The sequence below is a fragment of the Ylistrum balloti genome, unplaced genomic scaffold (assembly GCF_031769215.1).
Source record: "Ylistrum balloti isolate Yb309-2 unplaced genomic scaffold, AGI_CSIRO_Ybal_v1 Utg370092, whole genome shotgun sequence".
NCBI classification, from domain to species: Eukaryota; Metazoa; Mollusca; class Bivalvia; order Pectinida; family Pectinidae; genus Ylistrum; species Ylistrum balloti.
In genome coordinates this window covers 204,495-217,095 of record NW_026782123.1, presented here as the reverse complement: position 1 = coordinate 217,095, position 12,601 = coordinate 204,495, and the positions used below count along the sequence as shown (strand labels likewise).

The 12,601-nt window shown below is 37.0% G+C and overlaps 1 protein-coding gene across 1 annotated transcript in view; it reads right to left on the bottom strand.

Moving 5' to 3' along the window:
• Positions 1–1,443: 1,443 nt before the first annotated feature.
• Positions 1,444–12,601, bottom strand: part of LOC132549961 (receptor-type tyrosine-protein phosphatase kappa-like) — a 72,902-nt gene continuing 61,744 nt past the window's right edge. The window contains exons 11-16 of the mRNA XM_060213946.1: positions 12,151–12,230; positions 10,503–10,634; positions 8,543–8,665; positions 8,097–8,278; positions 5,576–5,711; positions 1,444–2,175 (exon numbers count right to left, since the gene is read on the bottom strand). Coding sequence (XP_060069929.1) covers positions 1,444–2,175; positions 5,576–5,711; positions 8,097–8,278; positions 8,543–8,665; positions 10,503–10,634; positions 12,151–12,230 — 1,385 coding nt within the window. The remainder of the gene's footprint in view (positions 2,176–5,575; positions 5,712–8,096; positions 8,279–8,542; positions 8,666–10,502; positions 10,635–12,150; positions 12,231–12,601) is intronic.

The window sequence follows — 12,601 nt, the reverse complement described above, 5'->3', positions numbered from 1 at the left end:
ATTATTTTAAGAAAAGCAACAATTTGAAGATGAACACAGTCGTGATTAAATGAAAGTATCAATCACAAATTGATCAGATCACAAGCCAGTCGTTCTAACAATCTCTCACACAAATATAAAACTATTCAAATCTACAGTAGAAAATGTTAACAAGCTGGAATGTAGAAGTGGGACCCAATCAGTTACTGGGAACAATGGGAACAAGTAGATTAACAGTTTAAATTATTGTCAAGGTGAACAAACATTACCAAAACCATGATTCAATTTAGTGAACAACCTGTGAACGTAACCAACAAGTCAATTTAGTGAACAACAAGTTACATCAACCAACAAGTCAATTTAGTGAACAACCAGTTACCGTAACCAACATGTCAATTTAGTGAACAACCAGTTACATCAACCAACAAGTCAATTTAGTGAACAACCAGTTACATCAACCAACAAGTCAATTTAGTGAACAACCAGTTACATCAACCAACAAGTCAATTTAGTGAACAACCAGTTACATCAACCAACAAGTCAATTTAGTGAACAACAAGTTACATCAACCAACAAGTCAATCTAGTGAACAACCTGTTACATCAACCAACAAGTCAATTTAGTGAACAACCAGTTACATCATCCAACATGTCAATTTAGTGAACAACCAATTACATCAACCAACAAGTCAATTTAGTGAACAACCAGTTACATCAACCAACAAGTCAATTTAGTGAACAACCAGTTACATCAACCAACAAGTCAATTTAGTGAACAACCAGTTACATCAGCCAACAAGTCAATTTAGTGAACAACCAGTTACATCAACCAAAAAGTCTATTTAGTGAACAACCAGTTACATCAACCAACAAGTCAATTTAGTGAACAACCAGTTACATCAACCAACAAGTCAATTTAGTGAACAACCAGTTACATCAACCAAAAAGTCAATTTAGTGAACAACCTGTTACATCAACCAACATGTTAATTTAGTGAACAACCTGTTACATCAACCAACAGGTCAATTTAGTGAACAACCAGTTACATCAACCAACATGTCAATTTAGTGAACAACCAGCTACATCAACCAACAAGTCAATTTAGTGAACAACCAGGGTGAATGCGAGTAATTAGTTACACTGAACAACATGCTACTATAACCATTTACTGGAAACAGCCAGTAGCATTGAACCATAAGTTACATTGAACAACTAGTTACCTTGAACAACTAGTTACCTTGAACAACTAGTTACCTTGAATAACTAGTTACCTTGAACAATTAGTTACCTTGAACAACTAGTTAAATACAAAATGAATAACTCATTTCCATGAATGAAAGTGATTAAAGTTCCCACAGTGTTTCTAATTATATAAACATCAGAAATACATAATATTCCAAGCCAAATTATGATAATTTCTGGTGACATACTCATGACAAAACATTATGTACAAAGCTTTTATCAATCATAATGGTGAGATTTGAAGTGAAAGACACTCCTCCGTTGGAATTTTGGTTTCCAGCATTTTCAGTTCAACGTTGTCAGAATCGGTAGCATCTTGGCGGCGTAATGTAGGTCTTTTAGTCCTCGAGTCAGCAAGTGGTTTTTTTGATGGCACAAATTCACCACGGAAAATTTCTGTGTTTGAATTCTGGGAGGATATAGAATAGAATGCGCTGGAGGAAGCCTGCACAGGACCATTACTGGGATGGCCACCATTAGTCAGGTGACTAGTTGGTACTCGCACGTTGTTATTTTCCTCATGTCTACTTGCTGCATGTACACCATTTGTCACAGATGTATTAGAGGTGACATTTCTATTCATTAATGATACCTCGCCTTGGTCAGACGCAGAATCAGCCGAGGACACACTGACACTGTCGATACTTGGAATTTGGAGGTGTGCTAGTGCTACTCTCTGGGTGGTAATGTGACCTTTTGCTGCCAAATTTTTGCCGTCCAGTGGTGGCAGGATGTCAAAGCCAGGATGGAAATTCATTTGTGAAGATTTGGTCATAAGGTTGGTGAACTCATCATTATTGAATAGGTTGCCATGGAGACCAGACATGTCAACATGATAGCCTCTGTTTACCTGACCACCTTTAGAAGCAGGACCAGTTATCACAATTTTTGGTTTGTCTTCTTGCATAATGTCCAGAACAGTCACCACAAAGGAATAACAAAACACATACTCTACCTGTAAAATTGAAAAAAGGCACCATATGAGAGATGTTCAGGTCTGATATTAAAGAAAGTCACATTGTACTCCTAAGTATTCACTAGAATGTTTTAATAAATTATTTGGACTAATGGACTGGAAGTGCCAAAAGCGAATGTATTTCTGGGGTTGTGCTGATGTAAAGATCACCCCCCCCCCCCCCCCCAAATTGGTGGGACATCAAAAACTAAATCCAGCAAGTTAATTCCTTGAGAAGTAGGATCACACATCAGACTTAACTAATATATATACATACATTATACTGTTGAGATTGCTCACATGAAAATCAGTCAAATTTCTAATGAGCTCCGACAATGTATGTTACAAATAATTAAGTCCAATTTTCTTACCACTGATGGAACATGTCACAACGAATTTCTCAATTACATTTGAAATTCAAAACTTCAACAACAAATTTTGCCATATCTAGATAATTTTCAGACTATAATTACTTCAAAGCATTTGTTCATTGAAAAATCAATATAAAGGGAGTGTGCTGGTATGAGACTATAGTAGATATGATGTATGTTACATTTATCAATCCTGTCTGTTTCTCTGGTATAATGGTAGATATGATGTATGTTACATTTATCAATACTGTCTGTTTCTCTGGTATGTAGAGATATGATGTATGTTACATTTATCAATCAATGATCCTGTCTGTTTCTCTGGTATAATGGTAGATATGATGTATGTTACATTTATCAATCCTGTCTGTTTCTCTGGTATGATAGTAGATATGATGGTATGTTACATTTATCAATCCTGTCTGTTTCTCTGGTATGATGGTAGATATGATGTATGTTACATTTATCAATCCTGTCTGTTTCTCTGGTATGAGACAGTAGTAGATATGATGTATGTTACATTTATCAATCCTGTCTGTTTCTCTGGTATGATGGATATGATGTATGTTACATTTATCAATGTATGTTACATTTATCAATCCTGTCTGTTTCTCTGGTATGAGACAGTAGTAGATATGATGTATGTTACATTTATCAATCCTGTCTGTTTCTCTGGTATGATAGTAGATATGATGTATGTTACATTTATCAATCCTGTCTGTTTCTCTGGTATGATAGTAGATATGATGTATGTTACATTTATCAATCCTGTCTGTTTCTCTGGTATGAGACAGTAGTAGATATGATGTATGTTACATTTATCAATCCTGTCTGTTTCTCTGGTATGAGACAGTAGTAGATATGATGGTATGTTACATTTATCAATCCTGTCTGTTTCTCTGGTATGATGGTAGATATGATGTATGTTACATTTATCAATCCTGTCTGTTTCTCTGGTATGATGGTAGATATGATGTATGTTACATTTATCAATCCTGTCTGTTTCTCTGGTATGATAGTAGATATGATGTATGTTACATTTATCAATCCTGTCTGTTTCTCTGGTATGAGACAGTAGTAGATATGATGTATGTTACATTTATCAATCCTGTCTGTTTCTCTGGTATGAGACAGTAGTAGATATGATGTATGTTACATTTATCAATCCTGTCTGTTTCTCTGGTATGATAGTAGTAGATATGATGTATGTTACATTTATCAATCCTGTCTGTTTCTCTGGTATGAGACAGTAGTAGATATGATGTATGTTACATTTATCAATCCTGTCTGTTTCTCTGGTATGATGGTAGATATGATGTATGTTACATTTATCAATCCTGTCTGTTTCTCTGGTATGATGGTAGATATGATGTATGTTACATTTATCAATCCTGTCTGTTTCTCTGGTATGATGGTAGATATGATATATGTTACATTTATCAATCCTGTCTGTTTCTCTGGTATGATAGTAGATATGATATATGTTACATTTATCAATCCTGTCTGTTTCTCTGGTATGATAGTAGATATGATGTATGTTACATTTATCAATCCTGTCTGTTTCTCTGGTATGATGGTAGATATGATGTATGTTACATTTATCAATCCTGTCTGTTTCTCTGGTATGAGACAGTAGTAGATATGATATATGTTACATTTATCAATCCTGTCTGTTTCTCTGGTATGAGACAGTAGTAGATATGATATATGTTACATTTATCAATCCTGTCTGTTTCTCTGGTATGAGACAGTAGTAGATATGATATATGTTACATTTATCAATCCTGTCTGTTTCTCTGGTATGATGGTAGATATGATGTATGTTACATTTATCAATCCTGTCTGTTTCTCTGGTATGATAGTAGATATGATGTATGTTACATTTATCAATCCTGTCTGTTTCTCTGGTATGATGGTAGATATGATGTATGTTGCATTTATCAATCCTGTCTGTTTCTCTGGTATGATGGTAGATATGATGTATGTTACATTTATCAATCCTGTCTGTTTCTCTGGTATGAGACAGTAGTAGATATGATGTATGTTACATTTATCAATCCTGTCTGTTTCTCTGGTATGATGGTAGATATGATATATGTTACATTTATCAATCCTGTCTGTTTCTCTGGTATGATGGTAGATATGATATATGTTACATTTATCAATCCTGTCTGTTTCTCTGGTATGAGACAGTAGTAGATATGATGTATGTTACATTTATCAATCCTGTCTGTTTCTCTGGTATGATAGTAGATATGATGTATGTTACATTTATCAATCCTGTCTGTTTCTCTGGTATGATGGTAGATATGATGTATGTTACATTTATCAATCCTGTCTGTTTCTCTGGTATGATGGTAGATATGATATATGTTACATTTATCAATCCTGTCTGTTTCTCTGGTATGATAGTAGATATGATGTATGTTACATTTATCAATCCTGTCTGTTTCTCTGGTATGAGACAGTAGTAGATATGATGGTATGTTACATTTATCAATCCTGTCTGTTTCTCTGGTATGATGGTAGATATGATGTATGTTACATTTATCAATCCTGTCTGTTTCTCTCAAGTTTAATCTATTGTGTGTGACCTATTTAATCAACATCGATTGAGATCCAACAGTCATGAGGTTAAGCAAGACTTTAGAACTTGCAAACTGCTGTCTAGCACATGAACAACTCCATAGCAAAGATTATTTATTCTGGGCATTTATAGACCTGTAATGTGGATTTAACAAACAGGTCTTTAATTGTCTTCTTAAAGCCATTATTATCAGTGTTCTTAAGAGTCAGCAATAGACTCGTCTTGATAAAGAAAAGTGAGTGGGGAAGGGTAACATTTATGAACCCAAATTTGATCAAAATTTGGATCTCCTTTCTCTTAGGAGCATAATAGATATTGGACCAGGTCTGGTTTTCATCTGTGTATTGGTTATTATACACAAGTGAAAAGTGAACATAGAAGCCTTGTGTACAGTAGACAGATGGAAGACATCCTGACCTAAAAACACAATTTGCATTATACTTACAACATTTGGCACCAAGTCTGGACGATTTTTTTTGACAATTCGCACAGCACCAAACACATCAACTTCACTCTCGGCCTTCAGCTGGTCCAGGCAGATATTGGTCACACAGTATACACCACATCGTGTGTATCCGTCCCTAATAAGTATAAACAACACATGTACCTCTCCCTAATAAGTATAAACAACACATGTAACTCTCCCTAATAAGTATAAACAACACAGGTACATCTCCCTAATAAGTATAAACAACACAGGTACCTCTCCCTAATAAGTATAAACAACACATGTACCTCTCCCTAATAAGTATAAACAACACAGGTACCTCTCCCTAATAAGTATAAACAACACAGGTACCTCTCCCTAATAAGCATAAACAACACATGTACCTCTCCCTAATAAGTATAAACAACACAGGTACCTCTCCCTAATAAGTAACTCTCTCCCTAATAAGTATAAACAACACATGTAACTCTCCCTAATAAGTATAAACAACACATGTACCTCTCCCTAATAAGTATAAACAACACAGGTACCTCTCCCTAATAAGTATAAACAACACAGGTACCTCTCCCTAATAAGTATAAACAACACAGGTACCTCTCCCTAATAAGTATAAACAACACAGGTACCTCTCCCTAATAAGCATAAACAACACATGTAACTCTCCCTAATAAGTATAAACAACACAGGTACCTCTCCCTAATAAGTATAAACAACACAGGTACCTCTCCCTAATAAGTATAAACAACACATGTACCTCTCCCTAATAAGTATAAACAACACAGGTACCTCTCCCTAATAAGCATAAACAACACATGTACCTCTCCCTAATAAGTATAAACAACACATGTACCTCTCCCTAATAAGTATAAACAACACATGTACCTGTCCCTAATAAGTATAAACAACACAGGTACCTCTCCCTAATAAGTATAAACAACACAGGTACCTCTCCCTAATAAGTATAAACAACACAGGTACCTGTCCCTAATAAGTATAAACAACACATGTACCTCTCCCTAATAAGTATAAACAACACATGTACCTGTCCCTAATAAGTATAAACAACACATGTAACTCTCCCTAATAAGTATAAGCAACACATGTACCTGTCCCTAATAAGTATAAACAACACAGGTACCTCTCCCTAATAAGTATAAACAACACATGTACCTTTTCTAATAAGTATAAACAACACACTTACCTCTCCCTAATAAGTATAAACAACACATGTACCCTTTCCTTATAAGTGTAAATTAACACATTTTTCCATCCCAAGTAATTACAAAAATGTACCCCCGTCTTAACAAGATGTGTTTATGAAAGAGTATGCCAAGGTGGTAACAAAATTTTTGAGTAGGACATTAAAACTGTTAATGCATACTTTGATAAACACTTTTGTCTCTATTATGGTAATAATTTAATTCAAATGTAGGTCAAAGGTCACAGTCAAGGTCACATGGTAAAAATGGTTGGTACTCACTTAGACATGATACAGAGGGGACTCAGAGGGTTGGTACTCACTTAGACATGATACAGAGGGGACTCAGAGGGTTGGTACTCACTTAGACATGATACAGAGGGGACTCAGAGGGTTGGTACTCACTTAGACATGATACAGACAGAACTCAGAGGATTGGTACTCACTTAGACATGATACAGAGGGGACTCAGAGGGTTGGTACTCACTTAGACATGATACAGAGGGGACTCAGAGGGTTGACTCAGTTAGACATGATACAGAGGGGACTCAGAGGGTTGGTACTCACTTAGACATGATACAGAGGGGACTCAGAGGGTTGGTACTCACTTAGACATGATACAGAGGGGACTCAGAGGGTTGGTACTCACTTAGACATGATACAGACAGGGCTCAGAGAGTTGGTACTCACTTAGATATGATACAGAGGGGACTCAGAGATACAGAGGGGACTCAGAGGGTTGATACTCACTTAGACATGATACAGAGGGGACTCAGAGGGTTGGTACTCACTTAGACATGATACAGAGGGGACTCAGAGGGTTGGTACTCACTTAGAAATGATACAGAGGGGACTCAGATGGTTGACTCAGTTAGACATGATACAGAGGGGACTCAGAGGGTTGGTACTCACTTAGACATGATACAGAGGGGACTCAGAGGGTTGGTACTCACTTAGACATGATACAGAGGGGACTCAGAGGGTTGGTACTCACTTAGACATGATACAGAGGGGACTCAGAGGGTCGGTACTCACTTAGACATGATACAGACAGGGCTCAGAGAGTTGGTACTCACTTAGACATGATACAGAGGGGACTCAGAGGGTTGGTACTCACTTAGACATGATACAGAGGGGACTCAGAGGGTTGGTACTCACTTAGACATGATACAGAGGGGACTCAGAGGGTTGGTACTCACTTAGACATGATACAGAGGGGACTCAGAGGGTTGACTCACTTAGACATGATACAGACAGGGCTCAGAGAGTTGGTACTCACTTAGACATGATACATAGGGGACTCAGAGGGTTGGTACTCACTTAGACATGATACAGACTGGGCTCAATGGGTTGGTACGCTGTTGCCATTCCTCCACACAACCCATCAGATAGATCATAGACTTTGAGGTATGTGGGGTCTTCTCTTTGGCAGGCCAGCAGGTCAGATGGAAAGTTTTCACCACAGTATATTCAGCCAAGATGTCAGACATACAGGTGAGATTCTGTAATGATCAGACACATGATTCAACCTCTGTCTCCATGTGTCAAATATTACATTGCAATACAGCAATACAACTTTTCCCTAACAGGCTATAGAAAGGATTATAATTAGGTCATCTTCACCTGTATAACACTGCTCACTATTAATGTTCAGCAATATTCAAACATCATTAAATAATCTTCATCTTCAAAATTCTAGTAAGAAATTTAATTAAACTTTTCTTTAGAAAACAGTCTAAATGAGTGGATCATAAAAATCCTCTTACCTTCCTCACAGCGAAAGCTCTGATAACAATGTTTGGAAATTTCTGACAGCCAAGATATCGAACTCCAATCGGGCCATACTTATGCTCCACATCCAGGTCAGAGGGCCAGAAGCAAGGATGACTCTGAGAAAACGATAGGGACATGTCAGCAGATAAATAGAATACTAGAGGTTAGTGGGTTAGTATAAATAACCGATACCAGAGGTTAGTGGGATAACATAAATACACTGACACTAGAGGTTAGTGGGATAACATAAATACACTGACACTAGAGGTTGGTGGGTTAGTATAAATAACCGATACCAGAGGTTAGTGGGTTAACATAAATCACTGATACGAGATGTTAGTGGGTTAGCATAAATAACTGATACTAGAGGTTAGTGGGTTAACATAAATTACTGATACTAGATGTTAGTGGGTTAGTATAAATAACCGATACCAGAGGTTAGTGGGTTAGTATAAATTACTGATACTAGAGGTTAGTGGGTTAGCATAAATTACTGATACTGGAGGTTAGTGGGTTAGCATAAATTACTGATACTAGATGTTAGTGGGATAGTATAAATAACCGATACCAGAGGTTAGTGGGTTAGTATGAATTACTGATACTAGAGGTTAGTGGGTTAGCATAAATTACTGATACTAGATGTTAGTGGATTAGTATAAATAACCGATACCAGAGGTTAGTGGGTTAACATAAATTACTGACACTAGAGGTTAGTGGGTTAGCATAAATTACTGATACTGGAGGTTAGTGGGTTAGCATAAATTACTGATAATGATGTTTAGTGGGTTATCATAGAAATTTGAAACTAAGGGTGAGTGGGTTAGCATACATAACTGATACTAAAGGTTTGTGAGTATGAATATCTCTGATACTATGGACAGATAATATAAGATCACCAACTCTTGTAACCAGGTAGGCCAATAGTATGCATACCTGGGTTTAGGAGTTTCATATTTTAGTTATTTACTACTCTTAAGAGACCTTTGTATACAACTCCACATACTTATAAAGTAAGCAGGATGTGCATGGGTTCTTTGGAAATTTCTCCAACTGGAGACTTTCTTGTCTGCTTTGATACTAAGGGCTAACGGGTGAACAGAATATCTCTAACACCAGGGGTTAGTAGATACCATATATTTCCCTAATACCAGGGGTTAGTAGATACCATATATTTCCCTTAAACCAGGGGTTAGTAGATACCATATATTTCCCTTAAACCAGGGGTTAGTAGATACCATATATTTCCCTTATACCAGGGGTTAGTAGATACCATATATTTCCCTAATACCAGGGGTTAGTAGATACCATATATTTCCCTTAAACCAGGGGTTAGTAGATACCATATATTTCCCTTAAACTAGGGGTTAGTAGATACCATATATTTCCCTTAAACCAGGGGTTAGTAGATACCATATATTTCCCTTAAACTAGGGGTTAGTAGATACCATATATTTCCCTTAAACCAGGGGTTAGTAGATACCATATATTTCCCTTAAACCAGGGGTTAGTAGATACCATATATTTCCCTTAAACCAGGGGTTAGTAGATACCATATATTTCCCTTAAACTAGGGGTTAGTAGATACCATATATTTCCCTTAAACCAGGGGTTAGTAGATACCATATATTTCCCTTAAACCAGGGGTTAGTAGATACCATATATTTCCCTTAAACCAGGGGTTAGTAGATATATTTCCCTTAAACCAGGGGTTAGTAGATACCATATATTTCCCTTAAACCAGGGGTTAGTAGATACCATATATTTCCCTTAAACCAGGGGTTAGTAGATACCATATATTTCCCTTAAACTAGGGGTTAGTTGGTTAGCTTTAATGCATCACATTAGAGGTTGGTATGTTTACAGATTTAATATGTATAACTGTGAACCTGAGGTTAGTGGTGATATTATTACTTACCACACTTTCACTGTTAAATAGTAAAGAAAATGTCTTACCCGGGAATATTTGATGTCGTTGAGAACCACTAGGGACATGATCTTGTAGTCGTAAATTAGACGCCATATGTCGTTGATTGTATTTTGCAAAGGCCACTGTGTGACTAGGAAGTTATTCTCCTGATAGTAACCCTATAAAGGTAAAAAAGTTACAAAAATAGTTACAGACTGACCAATCACAGTTGTCAGGGTAACAGGTACAGATAAAGACTGACCAATCACAGTGGGCAGGTTTACAAGTACAGATTCAGACTGACCAATCACAGTGGGCAGGGTAACAGGTACAGATACAGACTGACCAATCACAGTGGGCAGGGTAACAGGTACAGATAAAGACTGACCAATCACAGTGGGCAGGGTAACAGGTACAGATTCAGACTGAACAATCACAGTAGGCAGGGTAACAGACTGACCAATCACAGTGTCAGGGTAATTGGTACAGATACAGACTGACCAATCACAGTGGGCAGGGTAACAGACTGACCAATCACAGTGGGCAGGGTTATAGGTACAGATATAGACTGACCAATCACAGTGGGCAGGGTAACAGGTACAGATACAGACTGACCAATCACAGTGGGCAGGGTAACAGGTACAGATTCAGACTGAACAATCATAGTAGGCAGGGTAACAGACTGACCAATCACAGTGGGCAGGGTAACAGGTACAGATAAAGACTGACCAATCACAGTGGGCAGGGTATCAGGTACAGATACAGACCGACCAATCACAGTGGGCAGGGTAACAGGTACAGATACAGACTGACCAATCACAGTGGGAAGTCTAACAGGTACAGATTCAGACTGACCAATCACAGTGAGCAGGGCAAGAGAAACAGATTCTGACCAATCACAGTGGCCAATACAACAATGCATATCCTTCAAACATCAAGTGCAAATGTATGCATAATCACCAAACAAACCAGCAGAATTAAAGTTATTGTATAGAAAAGGATGACCAATAAATATGTACTGCACAAACACCTGGCCACTTATGTATATATAATGAATACCTTTCTTCGAAGACCAACTCTACATCACAGATACCTGTCTATAAAGGCCACTATTACAAAAAGTATCAGCTTGAAGACCAACACATTTAAACAAATACCTGTTTATAAAGGCCACATCTATTTAAAAAAACAATCTGTTTTGATGACCAACACTATGAAACAAATACCTGTTTATAAAGGCCACCTCTATTTCAAAAAAAGACCAAGGCTATTTAACAAATACCTGTTTATAAAGGCCACCTCTATTTCAAAAAAAGACCAAGGCTATTTAACAAATACCTGTCTATACAGGCCACCTCTATTTAAAAAAAACCAATGCTATTAAACAAATACCTGTCTATACAGGCCACATCTATTAAAAAAAAAACCAAGGCTATTTAACAAATGACTGTTTATAAAGGCCACTAATACAAAAAATACCTGTTCTGAAGACCAATGCTATTTAACAAATACCTGTTTATATGGGCTACTTCTAAATATCAACTCCTCTAAACTATTCAAGACTTTGAAACATCAATTATTCTACCAGTAAAAGTTAAAACATGTATTCAGTGTGAAGGTAATATACATGCAATATCTAATCAAGGAACCAAGGCTCCACTATCACTGAGCATGATACACATTTTTAATACTTACATCAATGAACACAGCATTTATGAAGTCTGTGCCGTTATCACTTGACTCTGATGTCAGTAGATACGGCCTTGCTCGTTCAGCTGAAACAATAAAAACACACCTCTGTTGTAATTGAATTTTATTAAAAGTTTGCTGACATGGCATCAGATCTGACTGTTTGTTCATTAAATGCTTACAGATCAGTTTGGTGGAATTTGACTAAATTTGGAGCCAATTGTAAAACAATGCCATCATGGAGGAGAGAAGGATACTGAGAAAGGATCTTGTACAACAACATACTACTAATACTGCCTATTCCCACTTTCAGATCTGCTCATCTGCAGCTGTATACCACTTTATACTGCTTTCTCCCCTGTAAAGACCCCCTCAACTACAGGCCTATAACACATATACAGGTTAACGACATCCACTGACCTTTAACCTTGACCGATGACCACCATACTCTATGCAT